General features: G+C 48.0%; 1 protein-coding gene across 1 annotated transcript in view; it reads right to left on the bottom strand.

Annotated features, from left to right (window-relative positions):
• The window catches only part of TBX20 (T-box transcription factor 20), a 35,687-nt gene extending 14,314 nt beyond the window's left edge, over positions 1-21,373 (bottom strand). Inside the window, exons 1-6 of the mRNA XM_086614760.1 lie at positions 21,247-21,373; positions 19,021-19,255; positions 17,525-17,689; positions 12,142-12,250; positions 6,136-6,294; positions 2,534-2,610 (exon numbers count right to left, since the gene is read on the bottom strand). Coding sequence (XP_086470886.1) covers positions 2,534-2,610; positions 6,136-6,294; positions 12,142-12,250; positions 17,525-17,689; positions 19,021-19,255; positions 21,247-21,373 — 872 coding nt within the window. The remainder of the gene's footprint in view (positions 1-2,533; positions 2,611-6,135; positions 6,295-12,141; positions 12,251-17,524; positions 17,690-19,020; positions 19,256-21,246) is intronic.
• Positions 21,374-27,154: the final 5,781 nt, after the last annotated feature.

The following is a 27,154-nucleotide window of genomic DNA, read 5'->3' on the forward strand; positions in this document are numbered from 1 at the left end:
TTTCTTTAGGTCTCTAAAGATCAATTGATCTGATTTGTTTCCCTCCCCAAAGGCTATTTAGGAAAAAGCTGGCTTAAATACCTGGAAATGAAATACAAAGCTCTGTACACTTTCACACTACTTAGGGCGCTCGGAAAAGCTGGAACTCACGATAAATGAGTGCTCTCTTGGCCCCAGCATCACAGGATGCTTTACAGGAGACCATTAGGATCCCCGCGCGCGCACGTGCTGTGTGCTGGCCCGCTCGGGAGCAGTGCATGGAAGGTATTTTCACAGCTTCTAGATAACTATTCCATCCTCAAGAGCTCTGCAAACATGCATGTGGCCTGCACAGTCTTTTTCCTGGCAAAGAAATACTTTTTCTCCGACAGTGATCTTATAGGAATAACCGACTTTCCAACTAGACCAAGCAAGACTCATGCTGTACCATTCCATGTATCTTGTAATGCGTGTCGCAACGGACATCAACCAAGGAATTCTTCCTGTTGTCACATCTCACTTTGCTGTTTCTTTGGCTTCATATTGGATTTCTTTAAGCAATTTTGCTGGCGCTAGGATGAAATCTATAGAACCAGTGGGCACTTAGAGAATGACATCCTCATCTGCCATTTGATACTGGAACTGAAAAAAAGCCACAAACCCGGTATTTCTGGATCATATCAGATAACTTAGGAAATTCTCAAAGTCTCTTACTAGCCCTCTTCTCTGGTACACTTTTACTGTCTCATTACCTGAGGTGTTATGCAGCAGGTTTTAGTTTTTTTACATTCTGTTGTTGCCTGATCAGGGCTAAACTTTCCCATTTAAGTCAAAATAAGACCTTACCCAAACTTGGACTCTCAAATCCAGAGGTTTAACGTCATCTCAATACTTTTCCCATTCTGTTCCTTGTATTTATTGTAGGTTTCACATTTGTCTAGCTTATCTTTCGTGGCAACGTTCGTGCCTGGGCTAAGCTGCCTGTCTCAGTCTCTATTCTTACACTTATCAATAAACAAAAGGGCACTGCGGTTTATGCTCAGCATTTCTGACTCCGTGCCATGTGCTGTTATAATAAGATGTCCTCTGGAAAAATTCCCTGCGTATCCAGCACCGTGATAGTTGGTTCATCTGCACAGAGGTAACTAAGTTTTTCTCCCAGCTTATCTGTTCAGACTCTCTCAGCCCTTGCAAAGCTGTGTCGTTAGAGATTGCCTGTCTGTAAAACAGGGAAACTGAAATGTGAAAAATCAAAGTGCTTCTCTTTCTGCTGCTCCTTTCTTCACTATCACATACAAACCTGAGCTTTGGATGTCGTTTGCCTTAGTACTCTGTCAATACAGCAGGCTATGTCATTTTAATTAAATCTGTTTTGTTTTCCCATTTACAACTAAGACTTTCACTTAAGAAGCAACTTTTGACAACTTTTCAAGTGTACACTGCAGTCTACAAGCTTGCTTTCCCAAATTACTCTTCTTTCACCCAGTTACTCAATAGATCACTGATCATCCGGTCACTAGTAGGGTATAAAATATACCACTATTTCCCAGCTGTGGACCTGCTTATACCAATGTACTTTTGAAATGCTGTAAAGACTTCCTCTGACTCTATGCATATGACTTCATCGAGCAGTTTGTCCCCTATATGCACCCGTGAAAAATGATTTACAGATACATCTGGATATCCCTACGTAGGAGCCTAGAGGATTTTGGCCTCTCCAAACTTTCTTTCATGATTTTGTGCTCACAGGAAAATTTGGATGTGCAATATCCATCTCCATCAAGTTCTCCTCCAGCCTAAAGGACGCAGGCAGCTTGATTTGCTTCATTTGCCAAACTATTTTACACGATATCATAAAAATGTGATGTGCTGGAGAGCTACCAAGAGATTGAAGTTTATTTCCTACTCAACTGTGGGTTAATGCTTCTGTCCCTATAGCAGCAGTTGCTCATAATGAGCTGTACATACACAAAACTCAACCATTTCCAGATAAAGGTTTGCCCTGTTGCAGCCCGCGGTACAAGTTTGGTGAAACAAAAATGGCATCTTTGTCATCAGAGTGGGAGTTATGGGATTCGTCCCGATGGCAATAATTGCTGACTTCAGTGTCTGGGACTGCTGAAGTGTATTTTGGGAAGCTCCCCTCTCTCTTTTCCACTGTGTGGAGCAGTGGGGAGCTATAAAGATGTTTTTCACAGGACCACGGCCCTTGTTTCCCAGTGACCCAATTCACAGCCCTCAGTAGGATTAAATGGCATGATAAGAAAAAAGCTTTTCATTCCCAAGTTGTAAAACTGACCCTTTCCCTGCCTCAAGAAGCCCCCTCAGGAAGATTAATATATCAGCCCCAACTGGAACAGATGTCAAAACTCAAAACAGCTCTTTCTTCACAAAGTTTATAAGTATTTTTAAAGGAGGTGGAGGAGGCTTACTATATGCAACGAGATAACATTAAAACGCACGGCTTCTCAGGAGTTGAAAGGATGCTTTTCCTACAAACTCTCTCTTCTCTTTATCTTATCTGCATGGAAAGTAAACAGAAAGTCCCCATTACCTCTCGATATCAGTGAGTCTGGAAGAGTCCCGGAATCCTTTAGCAAAAGGGTTGCTGTCAATTTTCAACTTGGTTATCTGGAAACACAGAAAAGAGCAACGCGACATGAATACGGTGTTAAGGTATTGCAGCGTACAAAGTGTTAACCAATCCGTCCTCCTGACTTCACTCCTAATTTTATCCGTGCTCCTGATGTGTGTGCACATGCTAATCTTGAGATGCTGCGAAGCTGGGGAGGCAAACCAGGCTGGATCACACACACATGGCAATGGGAAGACCGAAGGGCACAGTGGGCCAGCCTTTGTGTTACCCAGAGCAGGAGGAGCTCACCCACATATAGCATTATTGCTTCCAAACACGTTAACAGCACGAATCAGGTTGTCTTTTTCCACGAGCAACGCACGGCACCCTGCTAACATCTGAGCCTCCTTGGTGGAGCTGCACATCAGCTGGTAGGAGCCCAAATGAGGAGCCACCGCCTGCTGACCTGAAGATGTTGCTTCAGTTCAGCCCCCTTTTTTTTTTTTTCTTTTTTAATACCAGGTGCAAATGTTCACAGCCAGACCTACCAGCCATCATATAGGGGCAGTTTAACTGGTTTTGGCATGGAAACATGGCTGAGGAAGGGACGGAGGGAGGAAAAAACTTGGGGAGAACTCAAGATTTAAAGTGACAAAGCCTGGGTTAAAGGAGTAACCCCATCCAAACCATCACAGTCCTGGAAAAACAGAGCTCTTACAACCAGAACTCCCTCCTGTCTTCAAACACAGCTACAAACCTGCCCAGTGCCCACTGTCAGCCTCTGCATTCAGCCAGAGAAACCCGCTGATCTGGAGCTGCTCAGCCCCAAAGCATCAGGGCTGCCCTTAACTTTTGCAGTCAAACTTTTTGGGCATAGGTGGTGGCTTCCAGTGTGGGGTTTTTTTGAGAGCAGGAAAAAAAAAAATACGCCGTTGCCCTTGTGAAATTTTCTAGCCGTCCAACCAAATGAGATTTGGTGAATAAAACCTGAGACATCATCATCATCGTGTTCAGATTTTCCAGCCATACTTCCTCCAAGATTTAAAAACTAAACTGTAAGTGGGAGTTGGAGCTTGATGAGGGACAACACAGAACTGCTCTGCAAGGCGGTGGATGCCACCAACTCTAGCTGAAGCCCTTGAAAAACAACAGCTCTCAGCATTTCATACTGAGCAGTGATGTCAGCCTGGCTTTCCTCAAAAAAATCCCGTATCGCAAAGGCCACAACCTCATTTTTAAGAGGTGGCCCTCCAGACTCAGAAAGAAAAGGGATCTTTTCCAAATCCTCAAACAATCAAATGCTCTCATCAAACGAAGGTATTTCAAAACAGAGTGGCTTCTCCTACAAAATTTAAAAAAAAAAAAAAAAGATGACAACTGAACCCAACTTTCCATTCTGAGAAAGATCTTCTGGGAGGGACACACAGAGAGGGAGGGACAGGCTTACAAAGACAAAAGCCAAGTATTTAATTACTGGTCTGCCTCATACGCACGATGGGCAAGCTTTCTGGGAAAGGTCCTTGCTTTGAGGCACTATGTAGGAGGTGCTGCAGCTCACCTGCTGTTGCTATGGGCTGGTCAAACAGCATGGAACTTCGGTGCTGGTTGAGGGTTTGGGGCTGTCTCATCATGCAGGTACAACTGGGGGAACTACCCTGAAGACCAGCCTTGTCACAGGACCTTGCAATAGCTCAGCAAGTTAGTTAGAGTCTCATTCTGCTCCCAAGGTATCCATAAGGTCTTGACTCAGAGTGATGTCGCGAAGAGGGATGGGTTAGGGCCTCACGTACAACAAATGTTTTTATGGCAGCATTCTGAAAACTGCCTTGAAACAAGACAAGCTCTAACGAGTTCCATCGACTTAGATCACCAACACACCGAGCCAACTGCACTGCAGAACAATAAGGACGTCTATTCATCTCCTGAGCGTATTTTCACCAATCAAACTTCCATTTTCCTAATATTAAAGATTTGGTATGACATCACAAGAGAAACTTTTTGTATCCACCGAAGCCAGATGAGACTCACAATCATTTATGGCCGTATTTTTCCTGAGAGACTGTCTCACAAACAATCAGAGAACATCTGCTAGAAAGCATTTTAAAATGAAATCTGACCTACAATTCAACTCTGTGGCAGTGGTTTGACTGTTTAAATAAATGCATGCCCTTTAAATCTTAAATTATGAGATAGTTTGTTGAAAGTGTAATGTATTTAGCTTTTATCTAATAACCTCCAGAAATGTAATCAACCCCTCCTTAAAACAGTTCTGAAAGAAATGGCAAAAATGAAAAAAGGCTCCATTTTCATTAGTCATAAATAAAATGACAGCATCAACCTCTAGGGGTTCCGGAGATGTTCCATTGAGAAATTTTCCAGGACTCAATGTATGTGATTTGGGAAGGTTAGTTTAGAAACATCTCTGGTGTAAATATCATCGGTGAACACAAATCCATCCTACAGGAATAAATTCCAGGTTTAGCTGGTTTTATGCCTGTTACTATTTTGCTGGTTTCCACACAAAGTTACGTGGAAAAACTAACTGCCTGTCCAGACATTATATTCTGGAGATTGCCAGGTGCTGAATGCGTTTTCTGCAGCAATTCAGAGACAAACCTGACTTTAAAATCCATACATCCTGTTATTAAAGCCTTAAAGCAGGATGTGGGGTCTGTCACAAGGAACGACTTAATACTACTACTATTATCTTCAGAGCTTCCTTGGCCCCTTATGCAGTAGCTTCATTTTATTCATAGCATTTAGAAATTAATAACTTTTGCTTTTTTGGTGAATCCAGCAGGTACATTTACTCTGTGACGCCGCCTGGCCACATGTTTGGACAGCACTCATATTTTTCTTAGCTGGGGAGAATTAGAGAGGGAAAGAGGTTGTGTTTGTTTTTTTTTTTGAAGTGCCATGGTCATTAAGCACACTCTGAATCACACAGAAGCCAACGACATATTTCCACTGACTTAAGTATTCAAGCCTTATCCACTGTCAAGCAGAGTAACAGCTCCCCAATTGTTTATACACTTCCTAAAATTACTCATTAGCAATCCATTGTTATGATCTCCTCCATTTTGTATATATTATCCGCTGGCATGCAAATTGAAATTCAGACATCTGGATGTAATCTGGGCAGCCTCTGAAAAGCATATCTCTGAGTGATTTCCCTTACGTTTGAGCCTTACAGCCTAATAATTTGTCAACTTTTTCAGCCCGTGAAATCGTCATGTGCAAACCAGAATATCGCTGCAAATAAGAAGAGTTCCTTAATGAGCTATAATTAGAAAAGGACTAAATGATAATACGCAAACAGCTTTGCATAGGCAGAAGGAAAGACAAATGAAAGCCTCTTTCATGTCATCTTTGCTCCCATGAATAATCCTTACGGCCCTTTGAAGTTAGTAGTACTACCCACATACTTAAGAATTACTCCTGAATATGAGTTTGGTTGGGCAGGGTCACTCCAGACATTGGCATGGAGAGGTAGGCTGTATCAGAAAGTTTCCTAGTTTAGATTGGAGAAAAGGGAGTTTTCAGATCTCGTTAAATCCGTGGAAATTAGCAACTGTACTCACCAGTTGATTCTGGTAGGCAGTAACAGCTGTGAAAACTGTCTCTGGAAAGATAAACGTCCTGAACTCTTCCGATTTCAGATTTAGCAAAGAAGCAGTGTGATCCTTCTTCTTAATTATGTGGACCCTCGGCTGGTACTTGTGCATGGAGTTCAAAATGATCTGCAAGAAAGAGCGAGAAGGCACTGTCCTGGGAGGAAGGTTAACGGGGCCCTCAAAGGCTATTAATATCGTAAGGGAGAAAAAAGATCCAATTAACATCTGAAATCTAACTAGCTAGCGGTCGATTTTCAGAGCAAAGTCTCCAGCTCCTTTGGGCAGTTCCAGAAAATGAAGCTGGAAAAGCAGGCACCCCACGAGCTCGTTTCCTCTCACTCCTGCACCACTGGTGAGGACATGTTTTTGAAGCATAAATACCTGTTCCTACAGGTGAGGTGTTTTCCATACAGAATTTGTTATTTTATTACGGAATTTGCTAGCATGTGCCCCAGTTGCCAGGTGTCAGCTGCAACGTAAATACGTAACTCTTGCAGCCTCATGCCCGAGAATCCACACTTGCACAAATATACGGGCGCAGAACGAAAACAACCAGGAACCCCTCAAAAAACTAGAAAAAAATAAAACCCAACCGAAAAACCGGCACCGGCTGCAGCACAAACTGGCTGACCAAAAATAAAATCCCCCAGATCCTTTTACTGTGGCAAACCTTTAAAGCGAGCTACTTCGGTAGATGCTCTTCACCGCAGACTACTAAAAATGAGAGCAAAGAGGGAAACCAGTACAGAACCCCGAAATGACCAGGTGTTGCCATTTTATCCTCGTTAATAATTGTTTACGAGCTCCCAGAATAATTCTAAACCTAACGTACCAACTAACCAACTTCAACGTTCACTGGCACCAAACCGAGAGTCCCACTTGCTTCGGTTACCACTGGCTGGAGGCCTCTTTGGCTGCCTCTAACCACAGTATTACAATATAAGAATTAAATACAGAGCTCGGCTCGCACCAGTCCTTGTTTTGGATATAATCACAGTCACAAGACGAAATTGGCATTGGTGTGGGTGGTTCTATTTTGCAGGGGCCATAACGACGTTACAGCCGTCTCCGTACATCTGGAATAGCTAATGTGCATTCCTTGGGAAGCGTTACTTCAGCCGAAACACAGCAGAAGTGGTGCAGTATTTCGTGCTAACTCAAGTCAGTGAGAAAGGTTGCACGTTGCATCGGAGCGGAGGGCTTAGAGACAGCTTTGTCGTGGCTAAAATTTCCATCGGCGTTTTCTCCGCTGCTCCTTCGGGACCAGATATTGCTGGGACTCGCGTTGTGACTTTGTGGGGCTTGCACAGGAAGAGGAAAGTCGTTATGGTGATGGGGAACCATCATCTTGAAAGTGTTGCATGCCCGCTTTTACCAACTCAAGCCCTTTCTCAAATCGCTTGACCGTTTTATATACGCACGCACGCGGTGGCCATTGACCTTACCATCAATATCCTGGGGACTTTTCCCCTTTCTTTGTAAAATTTTGTCTTCCCAGCCTAGTCACTTGGGCTGCTCTAAGCAACTCGAAAAAAAAACATTTTAAAGGACAGCTCATGGATGGTGATGAGCTTACTAAGGGGTTGGGCCACAGAGCTCAGAGCTTCCCATTGCCTTTCATGGCAGCGATATTCACACCAAGGCATTACATCTGAGCAGCAGCCGAGCGGAAGGAAGAAAGAGCAGCTCCCACATATTTCCTTTCACTCCTCTGTAAATGCAAAATGCAATAAAGAAACTCCATTTCTCAAACAAGACCATGTGATCCTGTATGAAAGTTTTCCAAAACCAAAAGCGCACAAGGATAACATCCCCTGTCACGATGCTCTACCCTGGGCGTTCCCATCAGAGGCAAGTTGGGTTATTCAGGTACAAAACAACTACTGAATGTAGCCAGGAGGTCACAGAAGACCCATGGCCAAGGTTAAGGTCACTGTTGCCTTTTCACGAGGGTCTGTGGATGTAGCATTCCATCTGCCTCCCAGCGCAGGCTGCCGATGTTGCAGTACTCACCGATATTAAAGTCAGTAGGATACTTTACAAAGACATCCCTTAATATCTGTGCGACTTCTTGTGTTAGGACCACCAAAACAGCCTACAGGAGTTAGATACACAGGGTGCATCTCTCAGAGTAGCCCCCAAGGGTGGTCTCAAAGTCCAAGCAGTCCCTACCTGCATGGCGTAGCTACCGGAAAGCCCCTGACGCCAGCTCTGCCATAGTCATGCTGGTGTGCCCTTAGAGGAACATCAGGTGCACGTATACTTATGGCAGCCCCCGACACACACTTCCTGGCAGCACAGCATGGTCACAGGCCCCCAGCCATCCCCCCTGCCTTCATGTCAGCAGCCCACGGCAGGACAGGTGAGCAGGATCCATCCTTACGGGATCCTGCTTGCTGTAAGGTCGGGCAGGTTTGTAGGCATCTGGCTGCCACTGGCTACAGACCGGTCACCAGAGGCAATCTGGATGCCAGCTGCGAAATCATAGAATGGTTTGGGTTGGAAGGGACCTTCAAAATCTAGTTCCAACTCCCCTGCCAGGGGCAGGGACACCTTCCATTAGATCAGGTTGCTCAAAGCCTCATCCAACCTGGCCTTGAACACCTCCAGGGATGGAGCATCCACAACTTCTCTGGGCAACCTGTTCCCGTGCCTCACCACCCTCAGAATGAAGGATTTCTGCCTTATCTCTAACCAAAATCTCTCCTCTTCCAGTTTAAAGCCATTGCCCCTTGTCCTATTGCTACATACCCTGGTAAAAAGTCCCTTGAGGCGGCTTTGAGTTCAGGAACTATGCTGTGAATGCATCTTCCACATTCACCAGAGAGCAGTATTACCAGGCAAAGTTTGCTTTCTAAAAGCATGAAGGTTCCTAACATTTGCCAGATTTACTTTAAAAAAAAAAACAAACACCTGGGCGTAGCTCCCTGTGTGGCTACTCTGAAACCCCTGCTTTCACAGGTACTCATTGGCCATGTTCACACCTTTGTGTTTGCTTTTGCAAACATTCATGTGTTTGAGTTTTCCTATCATAAATGCCAGAAAAGCAATTACGATAGTGTCTACACTCATGGTTCACCTCACCGTAACGCCACCGCAACTAAGTACAACCAAAAGTCCTACAAGGAGGAGCCCGTGTGAAAAACATCACTGGAAATCTAGGGGGAAAAAAAAATAAAAATAATCACGTTCATAAATGTTCCACAACCAGAAAAATGGGAATTACTTGCTTGGCTGTAAAAACCCAGAGACAGGAGCCATTTCCTTCCTCTGGTAAGGATATCTGGAAGTGTTTCCATGGAGCAAGCTGTATGTCATGCACACAGAGATAAGACTTCTGCCTGATGCTTGGAGAGAATATGTACATAGCTATGGGGTTATGCACGCTGCTGAAGATACAGGAGCAGAGATGCTTGCCAGCTCCTAAAGTCTCAGAATAAGAGAAAACAAACAAATGCCTCTCTCCTCTTCAGATTCCTTTTCAGGAAATGAACCACCCTACAAATAAAACATCACAACTACCTTAACAACCAAAACTCTCTCTGGAGAGTGGAGAAAGCAAGCAACTGGAACAAACTGGAATCAAGTTGGACACAGCTCTTCTACCTATACCTAGTATTTAAAGGCGTCTTTTAGGTCCTTAAAACTTCGTCAGGAACCAGCACACCTTATCAAACATTATTAAGATTTTAGCAGGTCAATTAGAAAGATCTTGTCAACGAAGAAGGGCTCTTTCAAACTGAGGGGAGAGGCTTCAGGAGGCATTTCAATTCTCCTCTTCCCTTAGCACACGGGAGCTCAGAAATGCCCTTGACCGCAGCACAGTGAGCCCTCCTAAGGGGTCCAGAGAATCAGTTCCTTCCTTAATTCTACTGAGCATCCAATGATGGTGTTTACATGGCTTCCATAAGGCAACACATAAAACCTGGCACCCTGTTTTGGAACATAAAACCTCACAAAACGTTAAGAAGGGAGCGCTCCGCGAAGGCGTCACGCAACTCTCAACACGGGCTCAAGTCCTTGGGGCTTGTTCTTAACCAAACACGCAAAACTCTCCGTCCACTTTGGCTGTCCAAAGCCTTCGCGTCAAGAACGGGATCCACTTCTGCCGCTCCTTGGGAAGTTAATCGGGAGGCCACATCTCAAAGGCTACGGATCGTTTTCTCCCGCTGCCTGTATTTGGGACGGTTCCATCTTCTTGCTCTGTCACATGTCTCTGTTCCCGACAGCTTCTCAGACCTACTTCTTTTTTATACTCGTCTGGGCTTCTGGGAACTGCACCGCTCCTAAGTAGTGTGCAATATACTGCTGCGAGCCCTTTATTAGAGGCACACATGGCCCCTGTTATGATGAAAAATGCTTCTTTTTAAACGCGCACGTATACTGCTCTATCATCACTCAGTGGTAGAGCCCACAAATCTTCGGCTTTGCCCTTCTACAGATTATGAAATAAAAGAGAGAAGGAAAAAAAAAAAAAAAAAGGACATTCTCTGCTAGTCAGGAAGGGAACAACAGTGGGAACCAGGTTTGAGAAAAATATACTCACAGACTTTACAAAAGAACAACACAGACGCATCTATCTGGGCTTTCTTTTGTTTTGTTGGGATATTTTTTTAATTACTTTTGTCGTTGTTGTTTCCAGGATGTATTTTAAATGGTCACGGCTGCGGTTCAGTCCTCAGGTCTCAAAATGAGTAAAAATTCTCTTTCAGCTGAGAAGCATTTGCACAGAACAGAGCTCAGACAAACGGCCACTGTCTTCCACAGTCCAAAAAGGCAATAACCACCACACGAAGGGAGGGATTTCCGACACCGCGTGTGCCACAATTATTCAGCTTTACAGGTTATTACCCATACACACGCTGCAGAGTTCCAAATCCCTCCTCTCTTCCCGACACCTCATTTACTAACACTGCCTCTATGCACGTTCTACTGAACTGCCCCGTTTTCAGCCAACAACCCTTTCAAATCCACCCCCCTGCTCCTTCGGGAACGGCCGAGCCCAGAGACAACACCTTCAGTTCTTCCTTTGCAATTTGGAGGTGCTACCAAGTCGTTCCTGCACTTTCCGGGTGCTTTTGGGGAAGGGAAAGGATGGATGACACTTTTTCTTACCGCCTCCCATTAGACAGGTAACTAAAGGAGTTGTCCCCGCTGATGGAGCATAGCAGGAGCTTATGGCCAAGCAGCTCCACATCTGTTCAGCTTCCAGCCTCAGGGCTTGTGACAAGCTGATACTGATCGGAGCTGGGACCTGTCTCCTTTAGGGGCCCAAGTTCATCCTGTAGCACCTTGACTCTCAGGTAGCATACAGTTATTTCAAGGGCAACCAAGGCACACATTTTTACAATTCGATAGCCCTTGCCTTTGGTGTCACATCAACGTTTTCTGCTGCCTCTGTGCCCGTACCACGTTAAGTCTGGAAGTAAAAGAGCTCGTATTGATGGACCCAACCCTAACAGGTTGCCTGTAACAAGAGTGAGATTCCAAGCACACACGGGAAAGCGTATGAGCTTGCTAGCCGGCACGTGTGGCAGAGCATACTGCCAAGACACAGCAAAACTCAGGCAGAAGCATGACAAAAAGCTCACCTGCCTCCCTTCTCTCCCTCGCTTTGATGCTCAGCCTCACCCTGAACTGGTCCCCAGTGGATGTTCTGCCTCTGATGGCTTGTAGGAGCATAATTTGAATGCTTGTGATGACCTAGGTTCTGCCTTACAAATGGTAAAAAACCTGATTTCTGAAGTCACCTGATCCTCTACAACAAAAGAGATTAAAACCCAAGGTGTTTCAGCTTCACGCAGTGTCCTCCTCCATGGCGCTACGAAGGGCCAGCCAAGAGGGGCGTAACGTGGGGGCCACGGCAGCCTTTCCCCATCGCGGTCTCTCTCCCACAATCTTAGCCCTGTGCCATGGGCAAGCGATCCCCTGACAGCGGTTCCTTCGCCCTTTCCCACCAGGAAGGCTACTCACGTGGCCGTGCTGATCCAGCTCGTTGTTGGTGAGTTTGACTTTTTCGAAGGACACCATCTGCTTCAGCAGCTGCTCTCCCGTGAACGGGGAGTCGGGGTGCACGTACAACCTAAAAAAAAAAAAAAAACACAAAACCCAAAAACACAGAGAAAAGGCCCACTCTTAAAAAAATCTCACCTCTTGGCTTGTGCGTGGGCACTACTTCCATAAAAAGTTAGAAAGCCCATAATATCTTGCTTTCTGGATATATGGTGGTTTCACGGACATGGGTTTCCTGTAGAGCTTAGAGTAACGCAGAGCTGCTGCTCAAACAAGACACACACGGTCTCCCCCAAATTAATGAACGCCTGAAATACGACCGTTAATGAAAGACAGTGAAGCAGATGAGTTGTTTAGTTCACTGGAACATAATGAAGAATCCCATGTCCAAGTGCTAGATTGCTCTCTAACCATACCTATTATTTTATCTAGTTATCTAAAACAGAGACATTAACTAACAGTCACTGTTGTGTCTTTTCCCAAATGAAAAATTGATCGTGTCTTTCCCCACAGCTGTACTAACAAGCACTTAAAATAACAATGACTACAGCTCCGAGAGAAAAAACACGGTGTCGTTAGAGAGATAATGGGGGAATGTAGATAAAAATGCATTTTTCTTTATATGTAACATTAAGCCGTGATAATGATTTTAACCTGCACTGGATCACACGTTAGCTGTGGTGACGTCTGTTTATAAGAGGTTGAAGGCTGCCGTCCAGCACAGTGGGCTGACACGAAAAAATTAATCGTTGCTCTGTAATTAACAATCCACCACTTGGGAAATTAAGCAGAAGAAAAGGAAGCACAGAAGACTTGTAGATACAATGATATATACATTATGACTAGACTACTTGCAAGTGCCAGGCTATTTAAAAGCAGTGATTTTACAGGAGTAATATGTTGCTGAAAATTATTTAACTCAAACGTTCTTTTCTGACAGTGACTTAAGAGCTGAACTAGACCTTCAGCTCGTGCGAACTGGACCTGTTCTGCTTCTGTCAGTGTTGGTTATCGCTCACTGAGGGCCTCACTCTTGTTTTGGGTCATGTCTTTGGCCACATTGATGGGTTTCTTCCATTCGGTGGGTGGGGCAGCACTGAGACAGGCGGGTTGGAAAGATAAACATTTTTTCCTCCATCAAGCTACGATTTTGGTTAGGTAAGAGGAGAATGGAAAAACCACTAAAGGATGGGGCGTAACTCTCGGATAGACTACACTGATCCCTAATCAAGGAATGCTCGTACTAAAGACTCCGGGGAGCGCAGCTCTGTTGCTCAAAGAGGAAAGAGATTCGATCCTGCACTCTCTATTTTTGCCAGCAGAATCCCCAAGACACAGTGAAACTAAAGTTTTCGCAGCACAGCTCACTTCAGACCTGCAGGATGTTTTCCTTACATTGATCCAAGGCACAGCTTGGCTGGTATAGCTGCGTCCACAGGAGGGATGCTGAGCCAGGGCTCCTACTGCAATAAAATATTCCTAGCATGCAGGCATTCCCACTGCTACCAACTCCGCTGAGTGCACTGTGAGGCTCATGAAAAGTTAGGATATATCTGAAAACCCAAGACTTGAAATCCTGTTAGGTCAAAAGAATTCTACCTCTCATGAAAATTAACTTTGTCTTCCTGTAAAAAAAATATAATCTCAAACTTTAGAGCCCTGAATTAGAGAAGGCAAAACAAAAAGAATCCTAAATGTGTCCTGCAACATTTCAGCCAGCCTTGTGATTTTTTTTTTTTTTCTGGAGCCTGACTCCTAATTTTGAATGTCTGGATAGCTAATAATGTTTACTGCAATCACAGAGTGTCAGGCTCAGCAAGGTTTGGCTAATTGGGACCAAAAAGCCAAACTATTTCAAATATGTGCTGGAGAACAAGTAAAGATCTTTGTGTGCCTAAAAGCTGAGCACAATTGTTTTACACCATAGGAGGCTAATGCTTGGCACTGCTTGCAAACTACAAAGTGCCTGGATGTTAGCAGGGAACTAACAGGGAATTCACTGAAGGATGGGCACCTGAGTATCGCTTACACATTAATAGAGCTCAATTTGCTTTACTGATTTGCTACACACCGTGGATCCCGCTGCAACACATGGTTCCACCTGGTGAGCTACACCTGTCCACGCGCTTCTCCTACAGCCTGAGCTCGTATGCCTTGGAGAAGAATGTTCAAAACTAGACGTTATCACCCTCCCAAGCAGAAGTCATCGATGAGCGCACGGGTTAGAGAAACAAACATGCCCGTTCCAGCACGGCACACGAGGCTCCTCCAGAAGCTCACACGAGCTCTGCTGCTTAAGGCCAGCCAGATGTGAGGGGCCGCTCGCTCCGGTTCACAAAGGCTTTAGGAGCCATATTAGGATGTGAATTTGCTCCACGGTATATAATGTTTCATGATATATGCAAGGTTTGGGTACTGCTTCCTGCTCACATATTTTGGAATGCGACACTGCTCTCCTTCTATTTAGTTTAACGGTTGGTCTGGTCCTACAAGCCCTGTGCATGCTGCTTTTAATTACCTTAATGTCTCAAATAATTTGCAAAATATAATACCCTTAAATATAAAACCTTTAAAAGTTTCCTACCTAGAGTTCTCTAAGTGTGTAAACACTATAACCTCATTAAACAAACCACTGTAGCCAAATACAGTAAAAAAAAAAACAAACGAGACTTTTGAGTGAAAGAAAGCAAGTGAAAAAGGAAGAAGAGCGAATAAAGGTACATGCTGAAACTTATTAAACTGATGTTTCACACAGTCTTAGCAATTTGGAAGAACAAACACAAAATAGGAATTCTATCCCCAGATTAGATTTAGAAGGTTTACAAAAGACTCTCTGAAAAAGTATTTTTATTTAAGTCTTCGTTGCGACATAAACTTGTCTTAAATGTTGACAGCAGGAAGACAGGGATAAAACTGTTTTCTGTAGAAACTTCCCTGAAGGGCTAATCTTTCAAACAGAATCAAAGAATACTTATTAATTTTGGAAAACAAAACAAAACAAAACTGTCTTAGCATTGAAAGTTATTTTTATGATGGAAAGAGCAAAACACCCAACGGGTTTGATCCTGCAAAAATCTTACACCCATGCGTAACGTGACTCCTGGATAATTCCCGCGATGCCGTTGTGCCCCTGCGGATGCAGGGATGTGCGGGGGGGGGGGGGGGTTTGCACCTCGGTACCAGCGCCCAGACACTCCTCGGCAACACTCCTCAAGCAAGGAGAGCTAAAATCCTGTGTTTGGAGGACGAGAAATCCCGAGTGATAACTTCATTAAGGGCTCCCGTTGCTAGAGCAGGACCAAACCCGCCTCGCGATGGGAGGAGGACTACTTCTAATCTGTTTGAGCGAGGCTGAGGCTTCCCACCTCGACAGATGCATTAACACTCCAGAAAAAAACACTAACAAAGCAAACATCGGAATGCTGAACCTCTTGACTTCCTTTTTCTCACCAAACAGGAGTATAAGAAGGAGAAAGCGCATAAATGTGTAAGTACTGTTCGTACGAAGAAAAAGTAATCTGTGCCTGTGCTGTGATCAGTGACCTTTGGGCTAAGCATCCTGAAAATGAAACGGGAAAGGTCCATGTTTGCACACAGGGGCAAAACATCCTGAAAACATCCCGAAAATGAAACAGTACCGGTATACATTCGCACATCGGGGCACTGACTAGATGGGGACCTTAAAGAGCTACTACCACGGTACAACGATGATTAATATTAAACTCCAAGGAGGTTTGACTCCAGCTCTAAAACAGTCAGAAGAGCAGTTGCTAATTATTCCAAGGATCAATCTCTTGTCTTATACTCTTGTATTTCCTCACTGAGCTCGTCTGTGCCAGACAGTGCAATTCAGCCGTCTTTTTAAAGGTAGCCCAAAAGGGACCTGAACAGAAAAATAAGAGGAGAACCCTGCCTTAAAACTATTCCAGTCCTTCCCTTATTTCTTCTTTTGATGCTGACACTTTTGGAGCAGGATCCGTGTTTTTCCTTCGGGTTTTGATCCATGCCCATTGCAATACGTCAAATGAAGCCCTCAGACGTTAACCACATTGCAAGAAGGAGTTTTTGGCCATGAAAACAAAGCCGACATAACTCCTAGGTTGCTGTCTTTAATCACAGCTTCTCTGCATGCACTTTTTGTTTGTTTGCTTCCCTGAGCCGCTTTCCAGAGACGAGCAGTCAGCAAGATTTCAGTCAAACTATCCATATGAGGAAAGCGTGCAGGATTTGGTCCCCAGGCTCACACAGACACAAAAAAAACCACCATCCCTGTGCTTCCATTTCTTGTGTTTCACTTCTAATTTCTGTCTCTCTGTAATAAGCAAGTTCCTAACCCGGGGCTAAGCCACCTGGAGCTGATCTGTGTGCCTGCGCAGAGCCCTCCACACAAAGTTCCTTTGAAGCCAGAGAGGCATCCACGTTATTTCCATATCTGCGGCTCTGACTCAGCAAAGCCGTTCGACATGTGCTTCAGTCGTACTGGGCTCAGGGGCTCGAGTACGTACTGAAGTGCTGGGCTGAACTGGATGAAGTGTGGGGCTCCGCTGAAGTGTCTTCCTACCACACAGCCTCAGTTTCCCCCATGCTGAACGGAGTCCGTCAGTAATCACATTAACAGAATGATTTTAGAAATGTTTTGGTTTTTTACAGCATTTTATTTCTGTATAGAAAAGGGGGCGAATTTATTTGATTTTTTTCCTAATGTCTCAGAAAACGTCATGATTTCTTAACAAAAAAAAAAAACAAACCAAAATCTCTGTGCTGTAGAACTTATCCACACTTTGTCTGCTGTCTAAGAGATGACTAAAAGCAATAGTAAAATTATTGGTCAGTAAACACTGGATATATTATCAAGAAATAATATAATTTCAAGCATAAACAGCATCAAACCTTAATGTAATATTTCTACTTGGACTTGGCTGGCGGTGCCTGGATTGCTTTAAATTACAAAGTCAGATGCTGGGCGGGTGGCAAACCCAAGAGACAATATCTTTTTTTAAAAAAAAAAAAAAGAAAAAACAAAACCAACTTTACCTGAATTGATGCAAACTTCATTAAAAAAAAAAGATATATTTAAAAGAGCCTTTAGCCAAATCCTGTACGCTTGGGAACATTTGGTATAAATCAAGCCTCAAGCAGAGATTTGAGGCCCGATTCTGCATCACATAAATTAATGAGAGTTTTGCAATCAAAGTGGTTGAGCACGGACTCAAAGTCTCAGAGCACTGCTTGCAAACTAAAATATTAGTGGCAGGTATTTCTTGAAGGAAAAAAACCCAACCAAACAACAACAACAAAAAACGGGAAGAGAATGAAAGAACAAACAGCAACAAAATCTACAAACCTTGCAGGGAGCGGAGGGTCAGCTTTTCCAGCCACTAGCCAGGAAGACCTGTGGTAGGCATATCTGTATCTTTTATTGTCCACAGGAACTATATCCATTAACACAATGTACTTGGCTTCAGGATCCACTCCCGAGAAGGAAACCCTGATCGTAGGAAACATTCTCCTGAAATAAAGGCAAATCAGAAAATAAAGATGTGGATGGAGAACAGAAATAGGAGGGCTTCTGAAAAGCTGCTAAAAGTACGAATTCTATGTAAGCCCCCTGAGAAAAAATTAAGGCATCTATGGATTCTGCTTCAGCGTGATAGAAGTTAAACCCTGTGTATCTCTAACACGCACAGAAAGAGCAGCTTGAAACCAAAACGATGTTTTAGAAGCAAAAAGAAAAAACGATACAAGTGAAAAAAAAAAAGGAGAAACGTACTTTTGCCTGTTAGTTAAAAGTACACAACGATTTCAGAGAACAGTTGTACCTAAGGTACATAAGTCCTTAAGAACATAGATTTTTTTAATAGGATCCATGCCAGTGTTAGGGAAAGATCTCAGAAATTGTTTCCGTTACTATTCTCACACGTTTCAGCTTTACGTTCTTTCAAGCCTGCTCACGATATTTCTGAGCGGAATTTTTGAAACTCAGCTTTCCTTTCTTCACTTGAATTTCGACAAAACGCAACTTTAAAGTGCAAGTTTTTGCCGTGGACCAGAACTAAAGTTAATGTAACTTGAAACAGCTTAAAAATTTGAACTTCAAATTGTAGATTTTATACGTACTTTAAAAAAAAACAAAACAAAACAAGTGCTGGCAGAGCTCGCTGGTTAGGGGAAAAAAACATTAACAAATAACTTTGGGGATTACAAAACCCGACGAGACATTCGGCTCCTTGCAGACTGCATTTGACTGACCCAAACCCCAAAAGCCTTCCTGAAGGAACGGCGTGGTTTGAGGTGACGAGCAAGCCTGGGATTCATTTGCAGGTTATTTGCAACCGAGAGAAAAGCAAACCGAACCAAACTCAAGCCCTGACTCAATTATTTCCTCCCGACCCCTCATCTCCCCGCGCCTGAACCGACCCCGCAAAACCACCGCCCCGCACGAAAGAGCTTTCAGCCACGGATCGAATTATTGGGGAAACAACATTTCCAGCCAGCCGCCGGCACCCCCCGGGTTGATTCCAGCCGCACCGCATCCCGCTGCCGCACCGCAGCGGCCGCCGCTCCCTCCGCGGGGTTCCGCGCACCGCGCAGCGCCGGGCCGAGCCCGCCGAGGGGCTGCTGACCAGGGCGGCGGCGATTAAGGGGCTTCACACTCCTCCTCTTCCCCCCTTTAGCCCACCCATGCTGCTCTCCCAAAGCAAAATCTGCGGGGGGGTGTTTGTTTTGACTTTTTGGTTTGGTTTTGTGTTTGGTTTTTGTTTGGTTTGTTTTTTGGTTTTTGGTTTTTTTTTCACTCCCTCCGCCAAAGCGCGGAGGGAACTCGGGGCTGCCCGGTCTTACCTCCCGGATTTGGTGATGATCATCTCGGTCCCCAGTTCGTGAAACTTGTCCCAGAGCTCTTTGGTCTCCAAGCTGCAGGAGATTTTGGCCATCTCCTCGCTGGGGATGATGGGGGTGGTGGGGATGAGGGGCTCGGTGCACAGAGACGAAGGGCTGGTGCTAAATTCCCCGTGAGGGTCCAGGCTGGATAAGTCACCCAAAGGCTGAGCGCAAGAGGATTTCTCAACGAATTGTTCTGCAGAGTTTGGAGGGAAGTGGGGTGGAAGAAGGGAGAAAAAAAAAAAATAAAAATAGAGACAGGGGATTCAGTCAGGACGGGGCGACCGCCGAGAAAAATTATTAAAAAGAAAAAAAAAAAAGAAAAAAGAGAGAAAAAAAAGGCATCGTTCAGCTGTCCCCCCGACCCGCTCCAGCACACCCCCAGATCCGCGCTCTTTTAGGCGTCAGCTCATCACTGGCGGGCAGGGGGGGTGATTTTCGGAGATGAACCCGGAGCGGCGCACGGGGGGAGGGAGATGCCCGGGGAAGGGGCGGCGGGAAGCGGCGCAGCCCCGACCGCATCGCCGCCCGGCTATTATCCGCTCCGCGGGGCGCGGAGGGGTAGGGCGGGCACTGCGCGCTGCCCCCCTGCTAACCGGGGGTTTTCCATGGAAAGGTCACCGATTCTCGTTAAAATGGGAGCACTCGGCTGCGGGGGGCTGCTGAGGGCCAGGGTCGCTTCTCCTAAACTGCGCCGCTGGCAGAGCGCGTAACACAGAAAGAGCCCGAGCGCGGCCGCGCAGGCTCCGCGCTTCCTCCGCGGGGAAGCGAGCTCCTAATATTAACGCGACGCCTGGCGCTGGCTCGCTTGCCTGGAAAGCCGGGTCTGCCCAGCCGGTTTGCTGAGGCTGAACACGCTCCGTTGGAGAAACAAGCTCCGGAGGAGCTGCGTGCGGCCGCGCAACCTCCGCGGAGGCGCTGGCTGCGCGGGTGCGGTAGCTGTCGCCGGCGCCCCCCTCCCTACAAGCCCCGGGAGGTTTCTGGGGCTTCAGGGGCTTCTCTGGGAATTTCAGCCGAAGGAGAGGAGGGAGCGGGGCCGCGGGGGGCTCTGCCCCGGCCCCGGGATGCGGCGACGGATGCGCCGCCCGGCGCCAAGAAACGGGAAGCGGCCACATGCGCCCTGCCCCTGAAACGGAGATTTCTCCCACATCTCCGGTCAGTGAAAGCCGAGTTACCGGCAGTCGTTTCCCTTCGATTTCTAATTGAACGGCGTGGGGCAATAAGTTGGAAAAAAAAAAAAATTAATTGAACTAGGGTTTTCAGGAAAAAAAAAAAAAAAAGAAGAAAAATACTTACGTTTAACCGTGTAAATATGTCAAATGGGAATACTACAACATTCCCGGCCTACGTTATCGCCTAGACTGAAAAATAAAGCTTACAATGAATCCCTGGGCTATGTGAAATCTATCGAATCAGCTAATTAGAAGGAGCAGACGCCGAGAGAGCTGCCTTTCCGAAGTTTTTCTACACTTGAGTGTAGTCTTATTCATTGGCTCCCTGAAAGTTTAATACTTTTTTTTTTCTTTTTAGTTTTCTGCGAACTCTTGGATACATGCAAGGACCGCAAGCCACAGAAACTGGGAGGGAAGAGGAGGAGAAGATGCTAATGTTTTTTTAAAAAATCTTGGGGAATCTGAAGCCAGGCGACCGAATAGAAGCGAAATTGCTTACCCGAAAATCGCGAGGAATTACTATAAAAATCCTTCCGGTCGATGGAGAGTAAAACAGTGTGTATGAGCCTACACCGAGTAGCCGTGGGGCGAAGGGATTTTGAGGTCTACACACAAGTTTTACTACCACTTGTAAGCCTAGGCACGCAATTTTTGATTTGCAATGAATATTTAAGAGGTTCTTTTCATACCAGCGAAGAGAAACCCAACTACCTGCGGGCGTGAGACCATTCTAGGAATGGCGAAGCCGGATAAGTAAGTGGTGTAAATTAAGCGGGAGGAATTTAGAAAATGGTTTTTGCTACGAACAGCCTCGCCCGAAAGCGGCGGTGGGCAGCGAGGAGAATTCACGGGCTTTCGCCCGGCGGCTTCTCCGCCTGCGGGGGATGCCTGTGGGCAGGGGGGGAACCCGCCGCTGCCTCACCCGGCTGCCGGAGCCGAAAGGGCGGACAGACGGACGGACGGACGGCAGCTCCGCGCCCCACGGACACCGGCGCTCACCCCCGTCCCCACTCACCCAGCGGCTTGATGGTGCTCTCGGGGGACTCCTTGTCCTTGGAGCTGCCGCTCGACATGAGGGCGGCGATGGAGAAGGCGTTGGCGCGGGAGGAGAGCTGCGGCTTGGGGGGCGGCGTGTACTCCATGGCCACCCGGCGGGGAAGCGGCTCGGTTGGGCTCGGCGCTGCCCGGACGGGAGCACCGGAGGCAGCGGAGCGGTATTACCGGGAGGGAAAACACTCTGCGCCCGGCGCTGCGCGCTCCTCCGCCTTAACGCGGGGCCGCGGAGATCCTATCGGCCGGCGGCCAATCGGCGGCGGGACACGTCAAGGGACCCGGCCCGGCCGCGGAGGAGGGGGCGGAGGCGGGCAGGAGGGAGGAAGAGGAGGGAGGAGGAGGAGAAGGGAGGGGAAGGCTCTGCCCTGCCCTGCCCTGCCCTGCCCGCCCGCGGGGTGGGCAGGGGGCGGCCGGCCCTCGGGGAGGCTCCCCCTTCGGGCAACCGAGCGCCCCTCCCCGCCGAGGCCCCGGCTGCGGGAGCGGTTCGGGGTGCGCCCCCCGCCCCCCCCTGAGCCCCTGGGGGGGGGTGAGGTGGGGAGGGGGGGGCAGGCCACACGGCCGGGGGTGCTCCCGAGAAGATCTGTTCGCTCTGTCGAGGCGAGAACCAGCGCAGAGATGGTCGCAAGGAGGAAAATAAATCGTGGTGTTTGGGGTTTTATTTGCTCCTGCGTTTGTGTGTGTGTCAATTTAATATTTGAAATTCAAGTTTAAAAAACAAACAAACAAACAAACAAACCCACAACTTTTAAAGCAGCCGTTTTCGTCGTCGTGTGCCTTCTGCTGGGACAGAAGGTTCCTTAAGGCTGATTCAGTTTTCCTGCACCGGATCCCAAATATTGTCATTCCAACCAGATGTGCTCGCCCCGGCCGACTTCAGGTGAGACCCTTGCTGGGTTCCCGTCCCAGCCAAGCCTGTGCGTGGGCCACTGGCCCCAGTTTTCTTCAACTCCGTTTCACCGGCTCCTCCAAACTGACTGGTATTGATGAAGCCCATAAAACAGACAGAAAACCAGGTCGGGCTGATGGTGCCAACAAGCAGATTATCCCAAGACAGTGATTTAAGTAAATTGCTCAGCAGTGCTGTTTTAAAACACATCATGTAAGCATCCATATCCATAAATAAAAGAGCGGGATATTTCCTAAAGTCCTTCAAATAAAAAGACTGTAAATATTTGCTCGCTAAAACGACTCAAGAGGACACGGACATTTGTCATTAAAGTGCCAACTTCTAAACCTAGAACAGAATCCCAGAAGCTTTTAATATGCAGGCTTGTGCCAAGAGACGCGCTGCTGGAAGGGCTACCTACCCCCGGTCGGGTACAGATCTGTGCCACTCATATTCCTGCTGAACTTGACTAATTAATACGGAGAAACAATTATTCGGGTCACCCTTCACAGCCAGTGAAGTGGGCAACACAAAATCTTACCTTCTTGCTTTGAAATGAGCAAGAATCAGCCGCGGTTTGCCCTTTTAGTGCCTGAATTTGCTAATAGATAGAATATATAGACAGAATAGATAGAATAGAAAATATATATAAGAATAGAATATACCTATATTCTATAGAATAGATACATATTCTGTCGCAAACAGGACGCTTATTTAGAAGAGCCTGAAGCGTTTGGCAGAGAGATAGGAATTCCAGGGTGGCCCATAGTGGTCTAGGGGCCCGGTTTACCAAAGAATTAAACTGGGGTGCAGGGGAAGAGCCCAACCAGCCCCCCCCCCTCGGTCAGGGAGCCCAGAGCCCCTGCAGCGGCAAGGTCAGCTCCCGAAGCATCGCGTCTTGCCACAGAGGAAACGAGACGAACGGTTTTCCCGATAGCAATCCCAAGAAAACAACCAAACAAAAAGTCCCCAAAGCGCTTTACTCCGAGGGATATCCCTTCTTTTAACGGCGACAGCCCCGCTCCTGGGGCCGCTCCCGGCGTGCGAGGGGCGGCGGCGGCGACGAGATGGGGGTCCCGGGATCCCGGCCCTGCGCTCCCTTTGCTCTGCCTGGAAAGCAGAGGCCGGCCTGCCTGGAAAGAAAGGCAAGGGAGGATACAAACAGCCTGGGGAATTATTCACTTCACCCTTCCTACGGTGGTGGTGGTGATGGTATGCCTAATTCCCCTTTGCTTTCCTACCTCCTCTATGCGCCGCGCAAATAAGGATAAGAAAAACGCCAAGATCCCGACAAACTAACAAAGCAGATCCTGAAAAAAAAAAAAAAAAAAGCAAGCTCTCCCTTTCCTCCTACTCATCTTCGTCCCCCAGCAGCCAGGTCGTAGCACACCTGTCCCTAACAGGGGCTGCCTCCGGCGCGCCCGACCCGTCGGGGCTCAGGGGAGAGGGAGGACGGCGGGTGGCCGTGAATATTTCGGCGCCTGGCTGGAAAACACCGACATGCGGGGATCGGCTCAGCCCCGGGAGCTGCGGCAGCGCCCGGACCCTCTTCTGCTTTGCCTGGCTGCGGGATTTCCAGCCCCGCGGGGTGACCCGTCCCTGTTTTTGGCTGGGGGGGAAGGACTCAGCCCCGGCGGGGAAAAGCGCTGCGCGGTGAGTGACCGGCCTCGGGAATGTGCGGGTCCCTGCTCGTACCTTGGGGATCAAAACCCGGGGTGGAAGGAAACCGAGGGCTTCGTTTTATTTTATTTTCAACGGGGTCCGTTCACACGGGGTGGCTCTTCTTTGCTCAGTTAAACAATGCGATTTTTCGCTCTATCCCACGAGAATCTTTATTTTTTTTTCCTTGCTCCGCCTCTGATAAGGAAATGAGCCTTGTCTAGACGTCCAGAGCACCCCCTCCTCCCCCGTGGGCAATGAATGGGGCTCGGCTCCGGCCGCCTAATCCTGGCTGCGGTTCCCTTCCCCACCGGGGCCGAGCCTCGGAGACACGCGGATCCGGGAACCCGAGTGGGGAAGGGGAGAGAGCCCAGCTACTCTGGGCTGCTCTGCCGCCCCTGCCCACGGCCACCTCCAGGGATGGGGTGGGGTGGGGGGGGGGGGGCTTTCGGACAAGAGGGGAGGACACACCACTACCCCAGTGCTCTTGTTCTTCCTCTGCTTTCCCAGCCAAGGGGATATAATTAATAAACCCCTACGCGCTCTTCCCGGGGGATGCGAGCCGGAGCAGCCGGTTCCCACCATCCTCCCCAGCGCTGGTCCCCAGTGCCCAGAGCGGAGTTACAAACCCCTGCTGCACCCGAGCAGGGCGGTTGCCTTGTACGAACGCGTTTAAATCAAATCCTCCGTTATTTCTTTATCCGTATATAAAGAACACGCCAGCTACACCGCAGAGTTTGCTTTCTATCTAGCAAATCCAGGTGTTTGTCGCCAGCGTCAGTCTGGCACGGCAGAGCATTTCATTAGGCTTCGTTATGCTTTCAAAGTCCCTTTTTTCCCTCCTCCTTTGCGGAAAGAATTCCTTGTGCTCCGGCAAAAACCAGCGTGCGGGGGAATCGCTGCCGGTAATTGCCTCCTATCTCGTTACGCTGCTTCGGTTACCAGCTTTAATCAGGATCAGACCTCCGTTTCACCGTCGAGTTTCAAACAGGGAGCTTGCAGCCCCCCTCCAGAACGCCTCTCCGATCCCTGAAAAGCAAAGGCGAAAAACCCGATCCCGCGAAAACGACGGACACCGCTTCTTCCCGGCCCTCTCCTCACGCAGCCCAAATCGCGACGGGAACGAGACACGAGGGAGCGAACCCTGCAGAAACCCGCCGGGAAACCGGGCGCCCCGCCGAGCAGGAGGGATGATTCCAGGTGCGCCTTTGCGTGGGTGACGCGAGCTCCGGCCCTGCGCGCTTTTTGCGCGGCCGCGCAGCCCCGCCGGCGGGCCAGGTGTGCGCAAAGGGGCGCAGACCGGGCGGCAGACCACGCTCAGGTTTTACGCGACCGTTGCGCGCAGTGACGACAGAGGCCATCGCTATTTTTTTATCACTATTACGATTTTTTTTGTTGTTTGCTTGTTTTACTCTCGCAAAAGCCCCCCCCCGCCGCGCACTCCGCGCCGCACAGGCAGATCGGGAAGCAGCCCCGCGGCGGCACCCGTGGGGCTGTGCCCCAAAACCGGCCCCGGCTGCTGTTTCCCCGCACAGCACCGCGCTGAGCTGACACCCGCTCCTCTCCTGGCACCCCCGCGGGGACAACCCGGCCCTCGCATCCCGTCCCTCCTCCCCGTTACTTCCCCGTCTCCCCTGTGCGGAGGGCGAGACACCCCCCTTTTATTCGGAGCCTGGGGGTGCGGGATGCCGCTGCCGAGACCCTCCCTGCCGCCTTCCCATCCTGACCGCTCCTCTCCCGGGAGCCGGTGCCCGACCCTCCAGCCCGCACCGCCCGCTGCACGGTAACCTGCGGGGCTGCTTCTGACTTGAACGCATCCCCCGCCTCGGGAGGGGAGGAGTTAAAACTTTATTCTTATTATTTATTATTTTTTTTCACCCCTTGTGGATGAAAGCAGCTCGTCCTATGTAAAGAATCGTGTTTATTCGCTCGGGCAGGGTCGCAGGAGCGCCCGTTCACGTCTTGGCGAGCGCATCGCTGCTTTACAAAGCCATGGCTATAGGGTTCCGCGGCTCTGGCTCCTCGTACGCGATTATCAGCTCTGCTTTCAGGCTTTTTTTTTTTTTTTTTTTTTCTTACCCTCCGCTGCACATCAGTATATTGCTCTCTCCGCCGGATTCACCTTCTCTTTCCCCTCCCCGGTTTCGGAACAACCCCCGTTCCCAGCGCTATTTCTGCGGCGGGGGCATCTCCCCCGCTTCGCCGCCGCTTCACTCTCTTCCCTTCCCGACAAGAGCCGCTCCAGCAAAGCAGAAACCCAGGTACCCGAGATCCAATTTCACAACAAAAACATCTCAATGTCACCTCCGCCGAGAAGGTGGCTTCTCGGAGCCAAATGCCAGGCGTTTTAAAACCCATTAGGCATCTCCCAGATGCAAATCCACTGGTGGGAAGAGAAAGGGTCTATTAAGACCCGAGGGCTGACAATTAGATTATAGTCCAATTGCCAGCGGATAATGTGCTAAAAGCTTTCCCACTTAGTGTAACTCCTCGCTGAAAATTATTCACACTTTGCAGGCTGCTGCACTCCCGAACCGGAGACGTTTTCGCCCACGGAGAGGGCGAACGGCCGGGAGGAGCTGAACACGGACGCACGGACAGACGGGCAGACACCCAGGCAGGAGGTGTCGCAGCCAGGAGGATCATTTAAACACAACCATCCCGATCCAAAGCCATCTGGCAGATGTGCCGCTGGTGCAAAGCTTACGAGGGCCCGCGCACACGCTGCAGACGAGCGAGTATAGGCGCATCCATAGGCGCAGAAACACCTATACAGGCGCGCGGTGCTGTATATTCACACATCGGGACGTGGACGGGATGCGATTAGACTTTGAAGCCCCTTTAGTGTGCAGAAACACACTGCATTTTCCATGTAAATCTGAAGTTTATGCTTAATGGAAGCGATGACTTTTTTTGTTGTTGTTAAAAAAAATCCAAGTTTGGGTACTCCACCAACTTTTTTTTTTTTTTTTTTTTTTTTTTTTTTTTTTTTTTTTCCGGATTAAACTCGTCCCTAAAAGCTGACGAAGTTTTCTCCGAGGCTTTGCCCTCGTAACGCTCTGCAGCTGTAACGCGAAGCATCACCAAGCAGTGCAAGACTCCGGCCGCCGCCGTTTCATTCAAATACCGCAAAATCTCTTCAGTTTTGAAGATTAACCACCGAGAAAACTTGCAATGAACGCACGAAACGTTATTTTTCGGGCCTGAGCCACTAGCATCCTGACTAGCCACGAAGGTCGTTATCCAAGGCAATTATTTCTCCCTATTCTGCTCTTGCCCCGGGGGAAGGGAGGCTTCACCCCCTCCACCCGGGGCAGGGGGGACC

This window comes from Tauraco erythrolophus, chromosome 7 (assembly GCF_009769465.1).
Source record: "Tauraco erythrolophus isolate bTauEry1 chromosome 7, bTauEry1.pri, whole genome shotgun sequence".
NCBI classification, from domain to species: Eukaryota; Metazoa; Chordata; class Aves; order Musophagiformes; family Musophagidae; genus Tauraco; species Tauraco erythrolophus.